This window comes from Pholis gunnellus (genome assembly GCF_910591455.1).
Source record: "Pholis gunnellus genome assembly, chromosome: 8".
NCBI classification, from domain to species: Eukaryota; Metazoa; Chordata; class Actinopteri; order Perciformes; family Pholidae; genus Pholis; species Pholis gunnellus.
In genome coordinates this window covers 15,680,763-15,698,783 of record NC_136534.1, presented here as the reverse complement: position 1 = coordinate 15,698,783, position 18,021 = coordinate 15,680,763, and the positions used below count along the sequence as shown (strand labels likewise).

At 44.6% G+C, this 18,021-nt stretch overlaps 3 protein-coding genes across 7 annotated transcripts; 2 read left to right on the top strand and 1 right to left on the bottom strand.

Annotated features, from left to right (window-relative positions):
- The first annotated feature begins 176 nt into the window (after nt 1–176).
- rbm12ba (RNA binding motif protein 12Ba) lies at nt 177–3,135 on the top strand. Of its 2 annotated transcripts, none has more exons than XM_079164025.1 (2): nt 177–230; nt 775–3,135. In XM_079164025.1, exon 2 carries the CDS (start codon nt 800–802, stop codon nt 2,453–2,455), a length of 1,656 nt encoding a protein of 551 aa, XP_079020151.1. In that variant the 5' UTR covers nt 177–230; nt 775–799; the 3' UTR covers nt 2,456–3,135. The 2 variants fall into 2 exon arrangements, with proteins under 2 accessions (XP_079020151.1, XP_079020150.1); XM_079164024.1 differs by lacking the exon at nt 177–230 and adding an exon at nt 463–570.
- LOC306699415 (uncharacterized protein) lies at nt 2,929–8,875 on the bottom strand. Of its 3 annotated transcripts, none has more exons than XM_079164027.1 (12): nt 8,780–8,875; nt 8,392–8,484; nt 7,129–7,159; nt 6,059–6,136; nt 5,824–5,963; nt 5,608–5,733; nt 4,651–4,696; nt 4,486–4,551; nt 3,998–4,389; nt 3,792–3,896; nt 3,473–3,575; nt 2,929–3,289 (listed from the first exon to the last, which is right to left on the bottom strand). In XM_079164027.1, exons 2-12 carry the CDS (start codon nt 8,464–8,466, stop codon nt 3,246–3,248), a joined length of 1,206 nt encoding a protein of 401 aa, XP_079020153.1. In that variant the 5' UTR covers nt 8,467–8,484; nt 8,780–8,875; the 3' UTR covers nt 2,929–3,245. The 3 variants fall into 3 exon arrangements, with proteins under 3 accessions (XP_079020153.1, XP_079020152.1, XP_079020154.1); XM_079164026.1 differs by having other exon boundaries at nt 2,934–3,289; nt 3,998–4,398; XM_079164028.1 differs by lacking the exons at nt 7,129–7,159; nt 8,780–8,875 and having other exon boundaries at nt 2,939–3,289; nt 3,998–4,398.
- A 250-nt stretch (nt 8,876–9,125) lies between these two features.
- On the top strand, nt 9,126–17,825 carry tex10 (testis expressed 10). 2 transcript variants are annotated; one of them, XM_079165197.1, is made up of 16 exons: nt 9,126–9,151; nt 9,751–9,942; nt 10,046–10,233; nt 10,323–10,649; nt 10,742–10,954; nt 11,074–11,326; nt 11,409–11,521; nt 11,631–11,878; nt 12,111–12,246; nt 12,920–13,089; nt 13,952–14,129; nt 14,956–15,172; nt 16,494–16,574; nt 16,694–16,878; nt 17,028–17,238; nt 17,341–17,825. In XM_079165197.1, the coding sequence occupies exons 2-16, from the start codon at nt 9,760–9,762 to the stop codon at nt 17,461–17,463; spliced, it is 2,826 nt and encodes a 941-aa protein (XP_079021323.1). In that variant the 5' UTR covers nt 9,126–9,151; nt 9,751–9,759; the 3' UTR covers nt 17,464–17,825. The 2 variants fall into 2 exon arrangements, 1 of the variants encoding a protein (XP_079021323.1); XR_013767196.1 differs by lacking the exons at nt 17,028–17,238; nt 17,341–17,825 and adding an exon at nt 15,663–15,718 and having other exon boundaries at nt 16,694–16,746.
- Nucleotides 17,826–18,021: the final 196 nt, after the last annotated feature.

The window sequence follows — 18,021 nt, the reverse complement described above, 5'->3', positions numbered from 1 at the left end:
GTGTCAAGTAAGAGTTGAGATCCCAGAAGAGCTGCCCTCAGTAAAAGACATAAAGACTAAAAACATCTGACAAACACGACCTGTGTGGAAAGAGTGAAGTCATCGAGTTTACCAAATAAGGAAGTCTTCCTGTCAGTGTGTGTCATCTGATACATTAATTAAATCACGGGCAGCGTCGGAGATGTGTAGAAGAGAGGAGGACTCAACCGGACAGGAAAGGACTCAGCTCGGTAAGAAATTAATGTAATGACCGTAATAAGTCGCTAAATCTCGTTTAATTTCTAATATCAGCCAGACACAGAAGTTACTTTTTAGAGAAGTATTGTCCTGACTGTAGCTCAGACTCCAGTCCTGTAGTTGGCGGCAATGTGCGTCACACACGTTGTCGAGAACGTAAAAGGGGCGGGAGAGGGAAAAAGAGGGGAAAACCAGAAAGTACGGCAAACGGCGCTCATTGCGCAGTTTGGACAACGAAGAGAGCTGTGAGGTAAAAAGAGGAGAACTTCTCTTTCAGCATGTTGTCACGGCTAACTTGAGACATGATAACAGCAACCATAGTACTCATCTGTGGTGAGTATTTTTGCACCTTCCTCAGAGACAGGAAACTTTTTTTCAACATTTTGCCAGGCTCTCTTTCCGCTCCAGTGATGCCGTTTGCCGCACGTCTGTGCGCACGTGTGGTTCTTTCCCTGCTTGATGTCTCGTGGTAAAACCTCAACATACTACTAACATGTTACTTTTGCATTTTTCACCATTGTTTGTCTTACTTTTCAGACGCCTCGTGACCTGGTGTGAAAAAATGACCATAATCCTGCGATTGCAAGGCCTCGCTGTGACGGCAGGTACTGGAGACATACGGACATTCTTTAAGAGCCTCCACATTCCTGACGGTGGAGTGTACATCGTGGGAGGAAGCCTCAGAGAGGCTTTTATTGCATTCACCACAGAGAAAGATGCCCAGCAGGCCATGCAGTACACTGAGAATTTCCTCAAAGGGTCTCTGGTGACTCTACACATAAGCAGCATGGCAGAGCTGGAGCAAAAACTAAAGTCATCTTTGAAGAGGAAGAAACCCTCCCCCATGCAGCCTACCGTGAAGCGACTGCATGCAGCTCCAGATGCAAATGCTCTACCTTTGAATGCACATCCTGTCAATCAAAATACTGCGAATCTGCCTAATCTACCACTCTTGGATGCACAATCACTTGATTCCAAAACTGCCTTTCTTCTCGGGATTTGTACCGTCCTCCAAGGTCTCCATTCCTCCCGTCAAAGTGAAAAGAGCGTTGCAGTGCCAAGTGTTGATTTTCCCAAGGCCGACGGCCCGGTTGTGTGTGACGAGACAAGGACACAAAAGCCAACTCTGGACTCGAGGCCAGGCTACGCCAGGCTCTTCGGTCTGCCGGCCTCCACGACTAAAGAGGACATCTGCCAGTTCTTCCCGGGGCTGACGGTGCAGGAAGCCATAGTGAATGTGGAGCTGGGACGCGGCCACGGCTGCCTTGTGAAGTTCTCAAACGAGCAGGACGCGCGTGACGCTCTTCTCTTCAACCAAAAGTCGCTGGGCGCCATCTGTGTGGAGGTACGTGGAGCTACTGAGAAGATGTGGACCAGTGCGGTAAAAGAATGTGAAACTGCTCTCGAAGTCGGGGAGAGAGTGACACCCGAGCGAAGCCCTCTCGGGGGAACTGCAAACCACAAACAAAACATCATTTCTGCACCGCCGCTCAAGAGGAGAGCCGTCAACCAGTCGCCATCTGAAACACCAAAAAAGCCAAGATGTACTCCGACTATGGAGTACATTGTCATGGTCACTAATTTACCCAAAATCATGACCAAGACTGAAATAAAAGAATTGTTTGGATGTCCAAACCTAGCACACAAAAATGTACAACATCTGCTTGACCTGGAAGGCAGCAGAACAGACACCGCGTTTCTGATTTTTACCTGCACTGAGGATTACGAGTATGCAATAAATCTCACTGGCTGCCACGTGGGCTCAGACGCCATTACGGTCTCATCAATCACCAAAAAAATGATGTGGGACATGATGGCCAAAACGCATCACAGAAATCTTAAGCAATGTCGGAAGACCGGCACGAAGGAGGAACCGAATCAAGAGAGTAAAACAAATCCATTTGAGGCGCCAGAAGAGATGCCGAGCGAGACCCCGGACCCGGCAGCTAAGACGTGCCTGTTTGTCAGAAACATGCCCGCAGATGTACAGAAACGCCACATAAAGAGACTTTTTAGTAAATACAAAGTGAGGGAGGATAATATCATCTCCCTGCATGACTGTGATGGCAAATGCATTGGTGAGGCCGTGGTTCAGTTCAAATCTCAAAAGCTTGCTGCACTGGCTCAAAGGCACGACGGTCAAAACTTCCTGGGGACGAAAGTGCTTCTCACTCCCATCAGTATGAAGCAGATGGAGGACATCTTGGCAGGAAGTTGAACATTGATGCTCAAATGCCGACGCTGGCCAAAGATGGATTCTTATCATCTTACCATCAAGTTTGTCTTTTATTCTGCTTGATTGCATCAACCACCTGAGTTTGAGTTGTTTACCACTTAAGTTTTTTTTATTTATTTTTATAACCATTGTTGAGCATTTCTTTACATTCCCTCTGAACATTTCCATGTATTAAAAAAAAAAATGTTTAATTGTTGTATGTGATGTGACTCTATATGGCTCTACATCAGCAACGTTTGAGCAGGATCCTAACGAGATAGGATTAACTTCAACAACCGTCAACAGGAATTATTCAGACATGCTTTGAAGTGTAATCTCGGGATGAAGTCATTTGATGCGTCCACTGAAACTTGCTCCACCAGTAGATAAGTGTCTCAAACGCTTCTGGGATTACATTCGGAACATATTGGGGCATCCCCCATTATTCTCTATACAGCATGTGAACTGAAGAATGTGTTTTTAGTAGTTGAATTGATTTCAAAAACGCATAATTTCTCCATTTCTTTTAATACAACAGGGTCATGGGAAACAAAGGTCAATCACATAAGTTCCATTAAAGCTGCTGAAAACATGCACACGTATTTCTGTGTAAAACTTTCCAAGTAATAAATCTTCTCATTCTAACAAAGTTAAAAAAATAAAACAAGAAAAAAAAAAAATAATATGCCTCTAACCATTAACATTTACACAAAATCAAAGTTTGAAGTTTGACTCCTGCACAGTCTGATGCGGACAGAGGGATGAGAAGACCGATGTGTCACTTCTTGGATTGTCATTTGTAATACCGGCTGGGACCATCAGAGTACCTGTTTGGACCTGCAGAGACACAACATGCCAAAAACAATCAGAACATAGAAAGATGCTTCACGTACATTTTGTCTTCCGTGTCATTTCAAGAATGAGCAACAGGGATTTCTTTGAGTCAACATACAACCTTCCACATTTGAATCACGGATGCATCAAATGTAAAGGTTGACGGGAGACTTTGTGCTCACATACCCAGGAGACTGCTAGAAGGGAATCGGTCGCTGCTGCTGAACATTCTGGGGGTGGTAGAGGAGAAGCTTGTGGAGCTCATTGACATGGTGTTCAGACTAGAACCCTGAGGAGGAAGTGAAGACAGAAAATGTATGAGAACACAATGCACATGTTGCCAAATACACTTTTACTCGTGTCAATCAACTAATGAGATAATTCAACAACTGAGAAATCCGGACACATGCGAATCTGGTTTTCTGAGCTAGATCAAATGAAAAGATTTAACACTTGGGTTTTAAATATGAGAACAGGGCTGTGTGAGTAAAAACAAGCTCCATACCCTCGATACGCTCCTCAGTCTGTACTCCATCAGCACATCTGTCAGCTTCTGTGTCACCTTTAGCACCAGCTGTGCGTCATTCTCGTTCTCTATCCGGAAGGAATCCTAAAAATATATATTTTTTAAATTACTATATGTTTCAATACAAAGATTGAACGAAATAGCATTGACACATGAGTTAAGCTGTGGAGGAACGGGACACGTACCAGGTAAGTGAGTAGTGTATTAGAGCGGCTGCTACTGTCTGGAGCTGCTCCCATCAAGCCTGGCCTCTCCAGTGGTTTGTCCACTGGTCTGTCCAATAAGCCACTCCGGTACCCATCAGTATGCGTCCTGCCTGGGTCCTCGAGGAGTCCTCTCCTTCCATAGCCATCTCGTCCACCGCCTGATCCAAAACCATCTCCAGTCCCAGCTGGGTGATGACCCATACCATCTGAGAAAGGCCTTCGATCCATATCACAGCCAAGGGAATCTTGCCTGGCCGGGTAATCAAAGCCACTGAAGTCGGGCTCCCCGTAGTCTCCCCCTGGATAGTCAGAGAGAAGACCACCCTGAGATGGAAACTCTCCTGGAAACCTCGGGTCAGAGAACCTGGGACCTGAGAGAGCTGTTACATTTAAATACAGTTATTCATTAGAAAAACAGAATACGTGCACAGCGTTACGTAGATTATGCTTCAATGATAAGGACTCACCAAAGGGTGGTCCCTTGGGTCCCATCCCTGGTGCTGTTGGAGGGATAAATTTAGGAACAGCAGTACCTGTGAGAGAGGAAAGGACATGAGAGACGTTCACAACTTAGGTTACTGACCAACAGGAAATACTTTGTTACTAAACTATTTCACAGCAGAGTAACTTACGGAGTCCTTTGAAAGCAAGTACTTCACAGGGCTCCTTCAGAATCACCTGAAAGTCACAAAAGGAATAGGCAAACATCAAATCCACAATCATGATGTATGAAATAAGTAAACCTACCACTCAAATATAAACATGGGACATTGATTGATGGATAGGACTACCAAAATGGCAGATGTAGTTTCGTATGTGACCACGCTACGCAAAACTACAAAAATGGCGACGGCCACGATGAATTTCTTTGTTAAACTCGGGATACGGAGCTCAAACTGCGCGGCGATAAGTCCTCCGTATAGCAGCGGAGATTCCTCGGAAGTTACGGGAATTTTTCTTCCTTACGACCTGCAAATATCGACTTTAATGGAAAAAGAACGGGGCATAGAATTAATCCGTTCTCTTCTTCAGGATCGAAAGACAGTCCATTGTTCGTCCAGCGAATGAAGAACTATTCACAACAACGTTGTGCCTATCCCCTTTCATTCAAATCGAGTGTAATGGCTCCGAGCTCGAATATACATATCATAAGTAACAGATCTTCATAGCCACAGTGAAGACAGGGCCGTAACACAGGAAGCCCCCTGTGGGGCCTGTGACCCTCGCCCAATGAGACCTTAGTGTTGAGTTTGGACCAAAAATCACACGTAGGGGAGATTTAACATCTGGTGGGGCTTGGTGTGAATTTAACCCAAATCAGGCTGCTGACTACCATGTAGGCCCAACTCCCAACCGCATAGTGAACTCCCAACACCTCGCAATCGTTGAGATGGAAGGTAAAATGTATAATGCTGTGATAACTTTAGAGTTGTTTAGTTTAGATGTAGCACTTTTTATTTAATCTTCTCACCAGTACTTTACAATAGACATTAGTTTCCAATGATCATTATAAGCAATAACATCTATGCCCAGGAGGATAAAACAAGTCTTCTCTGCCATTGCTGCAGTGATATGGGTCTAACTCTCACCTTGAGTTGCCCTCTTCCCTCGGACTTCTCCACTGCAGCAGAAATTTCTTTAATTGCCTTCCTTACAACAGGGTCTTTGATGGCTGCTTCCTCTTCATGTACGACCTTGTCAGGATGGACCTTTTTCTGTGTACAAGGCAGAGAAATGTTCAAATAGTACAACTAATTCTGCCACATCAAGCCTTTGATGCAGATTAAGAAACCAGCAATACTCACCAAGTATCTGAAGCTGTGTTTCCAGCCTCTTACGTGGGCGAGCATATCATGCTGCAAGCGGGAGACGGCACAGAGTTTGCACTGGTAGTGTGGTGGGACGGATTTACTGGGGCTGCGGTACTCCCACACATACTGAAGACCTGTAGACATGTGACGGTCATTGATTATAGGAATTATATTCCAGAAAGAAAGGGAAGGAGGTGATTATGTGAGGGAAAATAGGCCTTCTGCTTACCAATGACACACTCTGTGACTGCCTTCAACAGTTTGCTGAGAGAGGGCATGGTCTGGATAGATGCCCCTTTGGAGAATACTGGAATAAACAACGTGGTCAACACGAAGCAAAAGCTTTATAATGATCCACAACTGAGACGACAAGGCTTGTGTCCGAAATACTAGTTCACAAACCTGTGATAGTAACAATCAAGGTTGAGAAGACACTGAAGTAAAGACATTGTGTTGTGTTCTTGCACTACCTGCAGTGTCTGGGGATGACCAGTGAATTTCATTCTGTCTAGATGAACTGAACAACCATTAGAAACCCAAACTCATGTGTGCTTTTGAAGCCTGGGGGGGAAGAACGGGAACAGCAGTTCTTGGCTAACCCCCATGTAGGCCCAAAGTGGGCTGCAGGACACCAGCTCCCATCATGCATTGGCTCTCACTGTGTCCAACCACAGGAGAGTCACCTCTGCTAATGAAGCAGGCCAAGTGCGAAAACATAATAAAAGCCTGTATTATCTGAACAAACTATGGTTACTCTGATTAATTAAACATGTATTACAACAAATTATATCTCAAGCCAGAAGCACAGGCATCTGAATAAAAAAAATGATTACTGCATTCAGCGGTGTTCAAATATTTAACGGTGGGGGGAAAAAAAACAACCATCCCAGCACAAAAAGTGTATTAAATCTTCATCAGCAACCATCAGATGTGCCGCTGCTTTAAGACCATGTGTAGGTGTCCCGATGGACTAGTGGAGCTTATGGTGCTGGTCTTTAATGTAGCAACATCTTAGGAGAATGGGTTGAAATTTCTAAGATTGTTCAGTATATTTCTTGTGTTGAAAATGTTCTAAAATAGTAAAATTGTGGCAAGATATTGAAAATTGCTTTAAAGACTATTTCTGCAGTGGTGATTTCCACAGACCAGCGGTATGGACAGCACCACAACAGTCCCCGTTTCTGAGAGTGTGAGTCTCAAAGAGTGGTGAACATGCCACCATCACCCATGACACGAAGCAGGGAAATCAAGATTTCAAGCTTCAACTCTCAGCACTGGCACCGTGTATAAAGGACTTACCTATATCAGCAGAATGCTGCGGCTGCTTTCTCTGTCAATGGAGGGAATAAACCCACATGAAGGAGAGAGACACATACAGGCATTAGTGACAGGATGACACTTGGCAGAGGACTGAACTCCTCGTCCATGTCCGCCACAATATATATGCCATCGCGCCAATATTTCCCTTATTCTCCATGACCTCTGCATCAAGCAGTGGCAGTCAAAGAGACAAGTATGTACATGGAATTCAAGTCAAGTAGTCCGGGGATCAGTCTAAACGTTTTTTCCAGGAGAATGAAATTGAGATGTTGCACCAAGTCTTTTGTTTTTCTTCCACTGTGTATTGTGGTCTTACACCAGGTGTGGTGTGTTTGGGAGCCTCCTAAATCTAAGTTTGACTGACTAAAATAGCAAACACACATGCTCTGACAGCAACGAAACATTGACCTCCTTTTCAGGAGGAGCAAAGGGAGGGTGAGGTAGTTCCTTCAACATTTTGTGGCCTGGATTTGGGTTCATCTCTTGCTACAGTTACTCATCCTGAGACAACATGAATTTCACAAGGGAAATTCAAAATGCTGCATGTGGCTCATGAAAGAAAAATATCTGTAATCTGTGTTAAATGTAATTAACTTTAAATCAATAGTAATGTGTGTAGTAATCGCAGCAGCAATAGTCTGCTTTGCAGCTGATTTACATTTTATGTAACTGCTTTCAAAACAAGTGTTTGTCAGCGGGTCCCTCCAGGAGTCTTTTTGGTTGTGGACGCGACAGCACTCAGGTGTAAAAACTGAGCAGCCATTAGACATTGGTTCAGAGAACCCAGGTCACATCCCACATACAACTAAATGTGGAATATGAGAAAAGGTGTGAACTTTAAAATCAGTTTCAGAACCCTGCAGAAATGTTTGCATTGTGAAGCCAACGAAGTGGACTTAACAAAACGGGTGCAAAGAAATTCCTTTAAAACCACAACAGTGATGACACTGGCCCCAGGTGTGAGGCCCAGACCACTGAGTGAGGGTATTCATACACCAGAGTGCAAAAAAAATAAACAATCCTGAGAGCACAATGGCTGGCACCAAGTCCACGTGCCAAAGGACTGCTGCTGCTGCCGCAGCCTGACTCTCCATCAGGCATCAACACAGCCAGACAGTGTACAATAAAGATCAAAAGGAAATCATGTTTCCTTCACGAGCACTCAGCATTACACATGTGAGGAGATACGAGTGTATTTGTTTGTGCTGTGATTAGCTGTGTGCATGTTATTGTGATACTTACCCTGGGATTTCTCTTCTGATTTGACTGCGGCCCATTTTTATGTGCAAGCTGGTTGACTGAAGCTTGAGCCTCCATTTCCTCAGTTTCTCGCGTCTGTGGGACAAAGAAGGTGATCGCATCAAAAACATTCACATTACAAATAATCCCCCCCCATTCAACGCAGAGACACACGCTCGTGAGTAGTTATTGAGTTATGATCTATGTTATTTTTATCCGAGCATATGCGTTTTATATGTTGTTTTGTTTCATCTCAGGCCCAGCCGAGCCTTTTTTTGACCGCTTCTTGACAACATTACGCTAGTTACGAACAATATCTCAGCAAATCCAAACAACAAAGACCACAAGTATCTCCACTAGTTCAACAGAAAGACAATATTTCCTAACTTACCCGAGTTATTTAATGCAAACTACGAGTTCCTCGAAGCAAACGATCGGCAGTACAGGATCAGCGATACGATGTTAAAAAAACACAATTTCCAAGACCAACGCCGCTTCCGAGATAATAGGTAGCGGTGGTTATTGCCTGTTTAAAAAATACAAAATGTAACTGTTTTAACTTCGCGCTTTACAACAAAACTCTCAAACATGAATAAGTCACATTGCCAAGCCATTTATAATTGCAGTATTTATAATTACAGTATTTATTTGATCCATTAATGATTATAATGTTTCTAAGGCACATGTGAGGACAACTAGGCAGTACGTTCGTTTTGTGTGCCAGGGCTTACCGTTACACCTTGCTGGAGAGACATTTAACCAGGTATTGAACACGTTTATATTTCTCATGACAGTTAGGTACAACTTTTGTATTTGATTAACTCTAATGACAAGTATGTGCTTGAAATACTACTGGGGCATCTTAAAAAACGTCTATGGGGTCCAAGTCACGTTACACGTTTTATATCGTTAGCTCCGGTACACTGAGAGGACCCGAGGGATCAACACGAGATTGGAAACAGAGCATTTTCTTTTCATATGTGTTGATAATTGATAGTAGGGGGCTAATATTTACCGATATACACCGAGTGAGTGTTTGGTGCTGTGTAAACCTATCACGGCAGTGGCCGAGTCTTTTTTCAATTGGTAAGATAAATGAAGAACTGTCATGTATGATGTATAGTTAGCTACAAGCTAGCTACCTCAGGTTAGCTGACGTTTACACAGGTGCTGCCCGTTATGATTTAAACGCTCCCATAGTCTGACTATTTGTACTGTGAGTTTGTACAGACTGTGCCACAAAATGTATTTTTGAATACTCGAGCTGTCCGTACCAAACGTATGGATGTGGTTCTGTATGGTTCTTACTGAAATCAATGCACTCACTCAGTTCCATCATCTCACGTGCATGCATGGTTACAGACTGCAGCGATGAAGTCCAAGAAGAAGAAGAGACAGGATGACTTCCAGAAGGTCAAGTTAAAGGTGGGGAAGACGAAGCCCAAAGCTGATAATGCCACCAACACCAACTTCCGCTCAAAGGGAATTCATCTAACCGAACAGCTGAAGAAAGACACAAGTGGCCCCACCACGCACAGACATCTTAGTATCAATGTAAGCTCTTTACCTGTCGACCAACACATCCTTTCACTACACATTCATTTTTGGAATACTTTTCATTTCTCTCCTTTGTCTCTCTTTCCTTCTACTGCTCCAGGACCTCCTGTCTCAGCTCCACCATTACAGTGCCAACATAAAACACAGTGCCTTGTTGGGTTTGAGAGAGTTGCTGTCGTTCAATCCGTCTCTGTTGGAGCAGCATCTGTCTCGCCTGCTTTCTGAAGTGGCAGCTGTTTTCACAGACAAGGATGGCAACGTTCGTGTGGCAGCTACTCGTGTGCTCAGGTTAGCGAAGCAACAGCGATTGAGGAATACAACAACACAGTATTTTTCTTTTTTTAAATAACATGGGCTTAACTGTCACATTGTTCCAGGTTCATTGCACAGTCTGTGCCTGCAGAACGAGTGGATCCATTTTACCCCGTCCTCAGTGCCCACCTGTCTTGCGCCATGACCCACATCGAGGCAAGCATCCAGGAGGACGCCATGAAGATCCTGGATGTGTTGCTGGACCACTACGCTGCTCTGCTAGCAGCACGGCCTGCGGTACTCATCACTAACTTCCTAGAGTTGATCTCTCACAGACAAAGCAGTGGAGGAGCCAACAAGCCCCAGGATGCTAAGGGATGGACCTGGGCGCTGTCAGTCAACCCTAGCAGGGCTGTGACTAGTCAGCAGTGGCGGCTCTCTGTGCTCCTCAGGTATTGAGGCCATGTGCACACAGACTCTACAGAATTTAGTGAAATCAAAGTTCTAGCTGCTAATGCTTTGGTTTGTGTCATTTGTATTTCAGGCTTGGACGCTTTCTGCAGGCAGTAGTTGAGGAAAGACCGATGGAGGAAAGTGATATTTTTATCCCAACTGAAGGAGGGTTTGGCTCCAGTGGAGAGGGCAAGCTTACACCTCTGTATCTCAACTGGGAAGAACTCACCTACAGCAAGGTTGGCGTGAAGGTGTATGAGCATTCTGGGGCCAAACCAACCCCCCAGTCCAGCTTTAGACTCAGGTACAACAACACAAACTCCTGTTACCATATATGAATATGTGACGTAACAATTTCAGTTGATTTTAAACAATTAGATTTAGTCTTAATCCTATTCTTTATTTGATTCTATCTCTGTGTAGAGCGGAGGTGAACCATGGACCCACGGTGGGTGAGGATCTGGACTCGGCTGAGGCTGTTCAGAGCTTTGCAGCCACAATGGTGCCTCTTCTGCTTGAAGTGTGGGTGGAAGCCAGCACCGGTGACTGTCCCTGGAACACCACTGAGGGCGCTCACCTGCTCACCCCAGATGCCATGTCGGTAATGTTCCAGGTGTTGTCTATTCTGCAAATGCTGAGAAAACTGGCACCGCAGAGGGAGAACCAGGAGGCACTGGTGAGACGAGGAGAGGAGAAGCATCACACGGTAGTATTCTGTACAAGAAAAGGTTTACTAAAAATGCCTTGTCTTTGAGTAGGATGCATGGTTCTACAAAGAATACCTCAGAGATTTCAAGCAGCACTTCATGAAAAACTTTCCCTATGGTTCTCGGGACACACCAAAACATAGAAGGAAGGTTGATCTCAAAAGGTAAGTAATATTATCATTGTATAAACTACCCAGGATCTGTAATCTTAACTTCTGTTATGAAGACTTTTACTCGCTCAAACGACTGTAATCCCTCGGCCCTTCCTTTTAGGAGTAAGCAGACCGCAGCTGTCCCAGTATTGACAGTGGAGCCTCTGGCCCTAAACATCACACTGTGCCAAGTCATGGTGTCCCTCAGCCAGAGGCAAGGACTCGGCCGAGAGACGGATGGAGACTGGCTGACGCCTCTGAGGACGTTTGTCCGAGACACTCTGGGCAGCGGCGTGAAACTGAGCTACAGGCAGCTCCACATGCTACTGGGGACTGTGTGGAAGATGGTGTTCACACAGAGAAGCACAAGTAAGCATGTGTAAAAGTGTGTCTGATATTTGTAACATAAAAGTATGAATTCAACAAGATTAGAACAGTTTAAGGCGACATGGACCACAGGACACACCTTCAGATTTCGGGATACAAGTGTTTATTTCAGTTCTTTAGGTCAAGATTATGGGTTGGTTTCCAGATACTAGTTAGTGAACTAGAATATATATTTTAACATTAATGTCTGTATGTACGTTTTGAATTTGTGCAGCAGTGACAGAGGATCTGTTGGCAGCGGTGTATGTCTACTATAAGCAGATGCACCTGACTCTACAGACACGATCGCTGCTGCTGTCGTTTTACAGCAAGCTCTACCTGCAGGAGCAAGGACATGCACACATAGCGAGGTAACCTCAGTCATTGTTGTTCAACCTGTGGGAGATCAAACTGGGGACTTACAATGCTTGTACACAGCTAACACAGCAATAGCGCCGTATTAAATTGGATTTTCATGAATTAAAACCCAACTTGTAGGAGAAAACACAATATCCTTGCACAATAGCATGATAGTCTTGATGTGCCAGACACCATCTCACAACCTCGGCTTTTGTGCGTTACAACAACAGACCAGTGACTGTTTAGGAAGCGATTGTGTTCATCCAATCAAATACATGAAGGGTTGATGAGGATCATGTGTTGTATAGTCTACATGAAATAACGTCTTTCTCAAGCTAATTCATCCAGGGCTGTGCCCTTGCTTAAGACTTGTGTGTGTGTGTGTGTGTGTGTGTGTGTGTGTGTGTATATATATATATATATTAAAAAAAAAAAAAAATAAGTGGACGGCAAAGATATTTTTCCACTTGGCTTTTGAAGCACTGCACTCTAATGTTCTTTATTTATTTTTAGATCTTTTACAAATGTGACGAACTTATTTACATTATTTGTCTGTTCAACAATTGGATCTATCGAGTCCCAAACCTTCCACTGTGCCTTTGTATATCCAGGCACGTCGTTCCTAACTGTAACTCTGGCTGCCTTTGGTTGATGTGCACCTGTATGTTCTCCGTCTCTCTGAAGGAGTAAGGTGCTGTGTCGTTGGTTGGCATCTCTTCCTGGGCAGTTGTCCCAGCTGGGCCAGCGTAACCCAGCTCTCTCTGCACGACTCATCCTGTCAATCCAGGCTGCCGCCTCTCGAAAACACAAAGACCTACTCAACAGTCTGCAAACTCACGCCTGCACGCTCTACGGTACGCACACTCAATTAGAGGGACCAACCAAAGGTGAATGATCATAGAGGGTTTTGTGATATCAAATAGAATTAATAATATTAGATAGAATTATCAGATTTATATCACAGCCCTGCCTGAAAAGCAGACATCACCAACTCGCATAGGACAGAAAACTGTAGATGTTTGTGATTTGAAACTTGTTGCAGTAAAAGTAGGCTCTCTAGTTTGATGTTTTTTTATTTCCACTACTGAATTCCTGAAAAGTATTCTTACTTGTGAAAAATACATTTGAATTCCCATACACAGTAAATAGAATACAGAATGCAACAACGATGGTCAGAATACCAAAGACAAAACTGTTACTCTGCCGGGAGAATAATGAACCGCATGTTACACCGTACTTTCTCTAGGAGGCGGTGTAGCTCCATGTTTCCCACCACAGACAACTTTGTAAAACTGAACTACGAGCAGAGCTGGTAGGTGGTAACAAGCCACCGCTCTGAGGGTGTTAGGGTAGTTAGGTTGTTTTGTGACAGAGGGGGACCATGAGACGAGGGGTCCGGATAAAAAAACTGCTGCAGAGCCAGCAATTCACTATCACAAGACTCCTTTTGTCCGAGGTCTTCTGACATCAGCATGTGCGTCAGAGCCAGACAGACATAACACCACACACACACACACACACACACATATTATCTGAGCCCTCACTGTCGTGGCTATGCCTGCGTGTCCCCTTTTTTTACTAGTTCAAACATAGTCTAGTTTTCCGGGTATCTCTTTAATTTTCTTGTGAGAGCTTCATCTTCTATCCCCAGAGGCTGCAGTCCATTGCTGTGTCTAAGTAATTACATGTGAAGTGTGTGTGTGTGTGTGTGTGAAGATCCACAGGAAGGAGTTATGGTGCTTTTACCAGTAGAGTCCCAGCAACGAATGGTGCAGCTGCTCTACTTTCTACCCAAGATGTCCCCGTCTCTCCTGGCCAACCTGAGCCACTGCTGCACCGCTGGACGAATCTCTGCCGGCCTCACTGCCTCTCTGATTCGTATCGTACACTTTCGGTGAGCTTGGAAAACCCAACACACCTGTAGAGGTCAAGAACTAGAACTCAATTTATTGCCATATGTGTGTGAGGAGACACTCCTGATAGCGCACTGGAGTCAAACAGTTCAGTATCAGTAAATAGTGTTGGACACTCGGAGCACTTTCTCCTGTCACCCTCAGATGGCAGTGTTGCGCTTTCACAGATGGATCCCATACCTGTTGACAGGTGCTGATGTGGGGGCCCTGTATATTTACAATATTCAACTTACTGGTGACCATAAAAGCCGTTTCTATATTTTTATATTCTGTTACACACCTTTCCTTGGTACAGTGTGTGTATTTGCCTGCATTTGTGTGTCTGGCCTTCTGCGAGTGCCAGTGTTGTACAAATGTAGAGGGAAGGGAGCTGACTTCAGATGGGATGTGTGTGTGTGTAATGGGTCTGATACAAAGAGCTCTTTGGGAGGCTGGAATGCAGAGTCGTCATGGAGTATCGAGGAGACAGTTCAGTCTGCATGTGCCTGCCGGGCTTCACAAAACACACTTGTTATTCACTCACATTTTTTACTGTTACGGATCTATCCTCCCCTCGGGACAAGGAACTTTCTATGCTCTATTATTCTCAGTATGATGCTTTAAAAATGAATAATGATAAGAAATGTGATGAGGAATGTATAACCAGGAAATTGTTATTTTGAAATTAAGTGGTGTGTCCAAAAGGTAACATTTTGAAAAAGTTTCAGAAACTATAAGCTGTTAAAATGTTTTGACGCTCAGAAAGACGTGGCTTTGAGATTAACGCAGTTTTCGAGTCGATAATTGTTCCCCGATTGTGTTGTGTAGGTCATCTTTGAGCGGCTGGTCGGTTGGGAGCCAGGAAGCGGCTCTGCAGGACGTGGACTACATCAGCTTCTTGTTTTCCACCCTGACGGGATTCTCGTCGGACAAGCTGGCCTCCCTACAGGAGGCCGGCGACGCCCTTCCTCCCTCCCCTCTCTCACCTCTCAGCCTCTACCCCACGCCGCTGGAGCAGTTCACACACCACTGGGATGTTGTCGAGGTGCGTTCACTGCACACTCATAATCACCCAAAAACCTCATATACATTTATACATTTTTACCACGGCCACTGCCAATCAGAAAGTTTGGAGACAACTTTGAAAATGAACCTAGAAGGGACTTGGAAAGTGAAGGAAGAGGAGAAGACATTGTTTTGAAAAGTGTTGATATTCTGGACACAGCTGTGGTCTTTTCAGTCTCCCCTGGTCCCTCTCCGTCTCTCATATAGAGCTCAGAGGGTGGAAGCTTTATCGCGGCACTACGGCTGAGAGGGGAACCTTTATCGCGTTGCGCAGGTTGGAGATGCGTGGTTATCGGGCATAGCGCATATGCACAAATGCTAATGAGAGCCCATGGCATGATGGGAGTGTGACATTTTTGCACAGGAAATTACAGTTAACATTACTATGCCCTGGGGCAAGTGTGTGTGTGTGTGTGTGTGAGAGAGCAAGTGGGGGGGCTTATAATCACTAATTCAGCTCTTCAATTAAGCCCTCAGATCCTGCCTCTCTCATCTCCCTGTCTGAGTCAATCACAGGCAAGTGATGGTAAGGAGGAGGGAGGGCACACATGGTGGGGGTGGGGGGGGGCTTTAAGGGACGGACCGTGTCAACTCTGGTTCGCCTAATGAGACGGGATTGTTTTTAATGACGGCGAGAATGCCAACAGGTGCTCCGTTCTGACACACGCTGGCTCGCAACGCACTCCTGCATTTCAGCACGCAATTTGATAAAAAGCTAATGAGAATTTGATTTGGATTATTTTTCACTTGTAAAAAAGTTTGTGGCAGCTTCTCGTCTCCCTCTGTGAGAATGAAATGTAGATGCTGTTTAGTGAATCTTTACTTTGGTAACGATGAAGTGAAGGCCTTTCCTTATTCAGACAGATGTAGAAACTGTTATTACTGCTATTTTTGTTTCACAACCCCGCCTTTGTTTTTCTACTAAGAACAGCTCTTATTACCTAACATTACACATCTGGGAATGTAGAGGGTTCCTCCATGAAACTATGAGAACAGTTTCCCTAGAATTGTGTCGTGTTTTTTGCATAACTTGTTATTTGATCTAAGTCTTTACATCACAGCTTCAGTAGTCTTAAGAAAATAAGGCTTAGTGCAGTTCCTTCTCTGCGATTTTTTAGAAACACACTTTTATAGTCCACTGCAAAGAGTTAAAAGCAAAAACTCTGACTAGAAAACCTTTCAAGTCTCCAACTGAAAGCCCAAAGCCTTGTGGTTGCATTGCTAAAATTAGAAATCCCTATCACACTCATTCTATGAAAAAAGCTTGTTTAATATGAAATTATGTTTTGTTTCATTCACAGGAAGTCTGCCACTGTCTGGAAACTCTGGGTTCAAAGTCTCAGTGCTTTGACATCCTACAAAACGGCATTTGCAAATACCTGGTAAGAAACTGTGTTCATTAAGCAGGAAACAACTTTTTAAGAATTCTCAATCACAGTTGTTTGCGCAGTTGTGTGCTTTACCGCTGTTGTCTGAATGATCACCCTGTTCTGCGTGTCAGACCAAGTTAGCGGTGGTGCCTGACAGTATGGCGGCCGGGCTGCTCAGAGCTGTCTCCAGATTACTGGACCTGTCCGTCCTGCCCATCGAGCCCATGCTGCGCTTCCTGTCTCAGTGCTGCCTCAGCCTGCTGGCTCTGCTCATCACCTTGGAGCAGGAGGTACCGGCCGAAACCAACCACAAGAGGTGTGTGTGTGTGTGTGTGTTGAATGACTACAACGAGACCTCCTGTTGATAGGAAATCTTGACCTTAATAGTAGCAGTTTGCCGTTATCAGGCGATGAAGCCTGAAGCAACGATTGGGATTTCAAACACCTCTGTGTCACATTTTTCAGGGAGGCAATATGGGGTGCCTGTGTGTCGGCGTTGAGCTCTGTTCCTCGCCTGCTTCGAATGGTTCTGCAGTCGATGCGCGTTGGAGATCTGAGTGGAGAGGAGCGGCCACAGCTGGGACAGATCCTGTCGCTGCTGCTGCAGCACACACCGATCCAGAACCAGCTGCTGGCCAATGCCGCTCTGCTGCAGGAGATCATACAACAGCTCACGGTAGACACAGCTCCCGCTTGAAAATTCACTGAGATCGAGTTAAAGACGACAATTTTCGATGGAGAGCTTAAGGATGCTAACGCCTCTCTGTATGTGTTTCAGAGGTATTCCCGGGGAGCGACCAGGGAGCAATGGCTGACGGACCTGCTCTACTGTTATACCGTCTCCGTGGCTCACGGCTCCTCCGCTCGTCGTGGAAACCTGGGCCTTCGAGACATTTACTGACCGCCACCTGGTGTGTTTCCCAGCTCACCCTCTCAAACATCTCACAGTGACTTTGACAAACAAAACACTCACACACAGCACAAAAGCAATGACGTACATACAACACAACTTTCAGACAGGAACACAGTCGAGTGACATGTTTGTTTATTATGAGTGACAATGAATTCTTAACATTCTTGTTTTAGCAGCTCTAGTTCTTTTTGTGTCTTGAGCTGCTTCATTCTTAGCCTGGTAATCGTTTGTCCTTCTTTTGCCTTTTCGGAGTATTGTTGCAGAATGTTGTCCAGTGTACCTGGCCACTTTTGATACAAAAAAAACAGAAAAAGGTTGAAAAAAAGCAATAATAAACTTAAATCCAAGTGCGCTGCGTTTTGGGTCTATTTTTATTATATTTCTTATAAGGCAATAAAAAAACAACAACATTCAGGTACATCTAAAATTACACAAGATGAATGGATTATTTTTGTGCAAAGGCATATTTAAGTAAATACGAACTGCATAGTTCAGAAACACATCTTTCTCTTGAGATGGAAAGCACTTAGAGAGCAGACTGTTGTG

What these genes read in the sequence shown, in the direction of transcription:
- rbm12ba (XM_079164025.1), top strand. Translation starts at nt 800, where the DNA reads ATGACCATAATCCTGCGATTGCAAGGCCTCGCTGTGACGGCAGGTACT.
- LOC306699415 (XM_079164026.1), bottom strand. Translation starts at nt 8,466, where the DNA reads ATGGAGGCTCAAGCTTCAGTCAACCAGCTTGCACATAAAAATGGGCCG. An exon ending in GCAGCATTCTGCTGATATAG is followed by an intron (nt 6,137 to 7,128) that starts GTAAGTCCTTTA and finishes TGTTTATTCCAG; the next exon opens with TATTCTCCAAAGGGGCATCT. An exon ending in AGGGAAGAGGGCAACTCAAG is followed by an intron (nt 4,697 to 5,607) that starts GTGAGAGTTAGA and finishes TGTGACTTTCAG; the next exon opens with GTGATTCTGAAGGAGCCCTG.
- tex10 (XM_079165197.1), top strand. Translation starts at nt 9,760, where the DNA reads ATGAAGTCCAAGAAGAAGAAGAGACAGGATGACTTCCAGAAGGTCAAG. An exon ending in GTTCACACAGAGAAGCACAA is followed by an intron (nt 11,879 to 12,110) that starts GTAAGCATGTGT and finishes GAATTTGTGCAG; the next exon opens with CAGTGACAGAGGATCTGTTG. An exon ending in ATTCGTATCGTACACTTTCG is followed by an intron (nt 14,130 to 14,955) that starts GTGAGCTTGGAA and finishes TGTGTTGTGTAG; the next exon opens with GTCATCTTTGAGCGGCTGGT.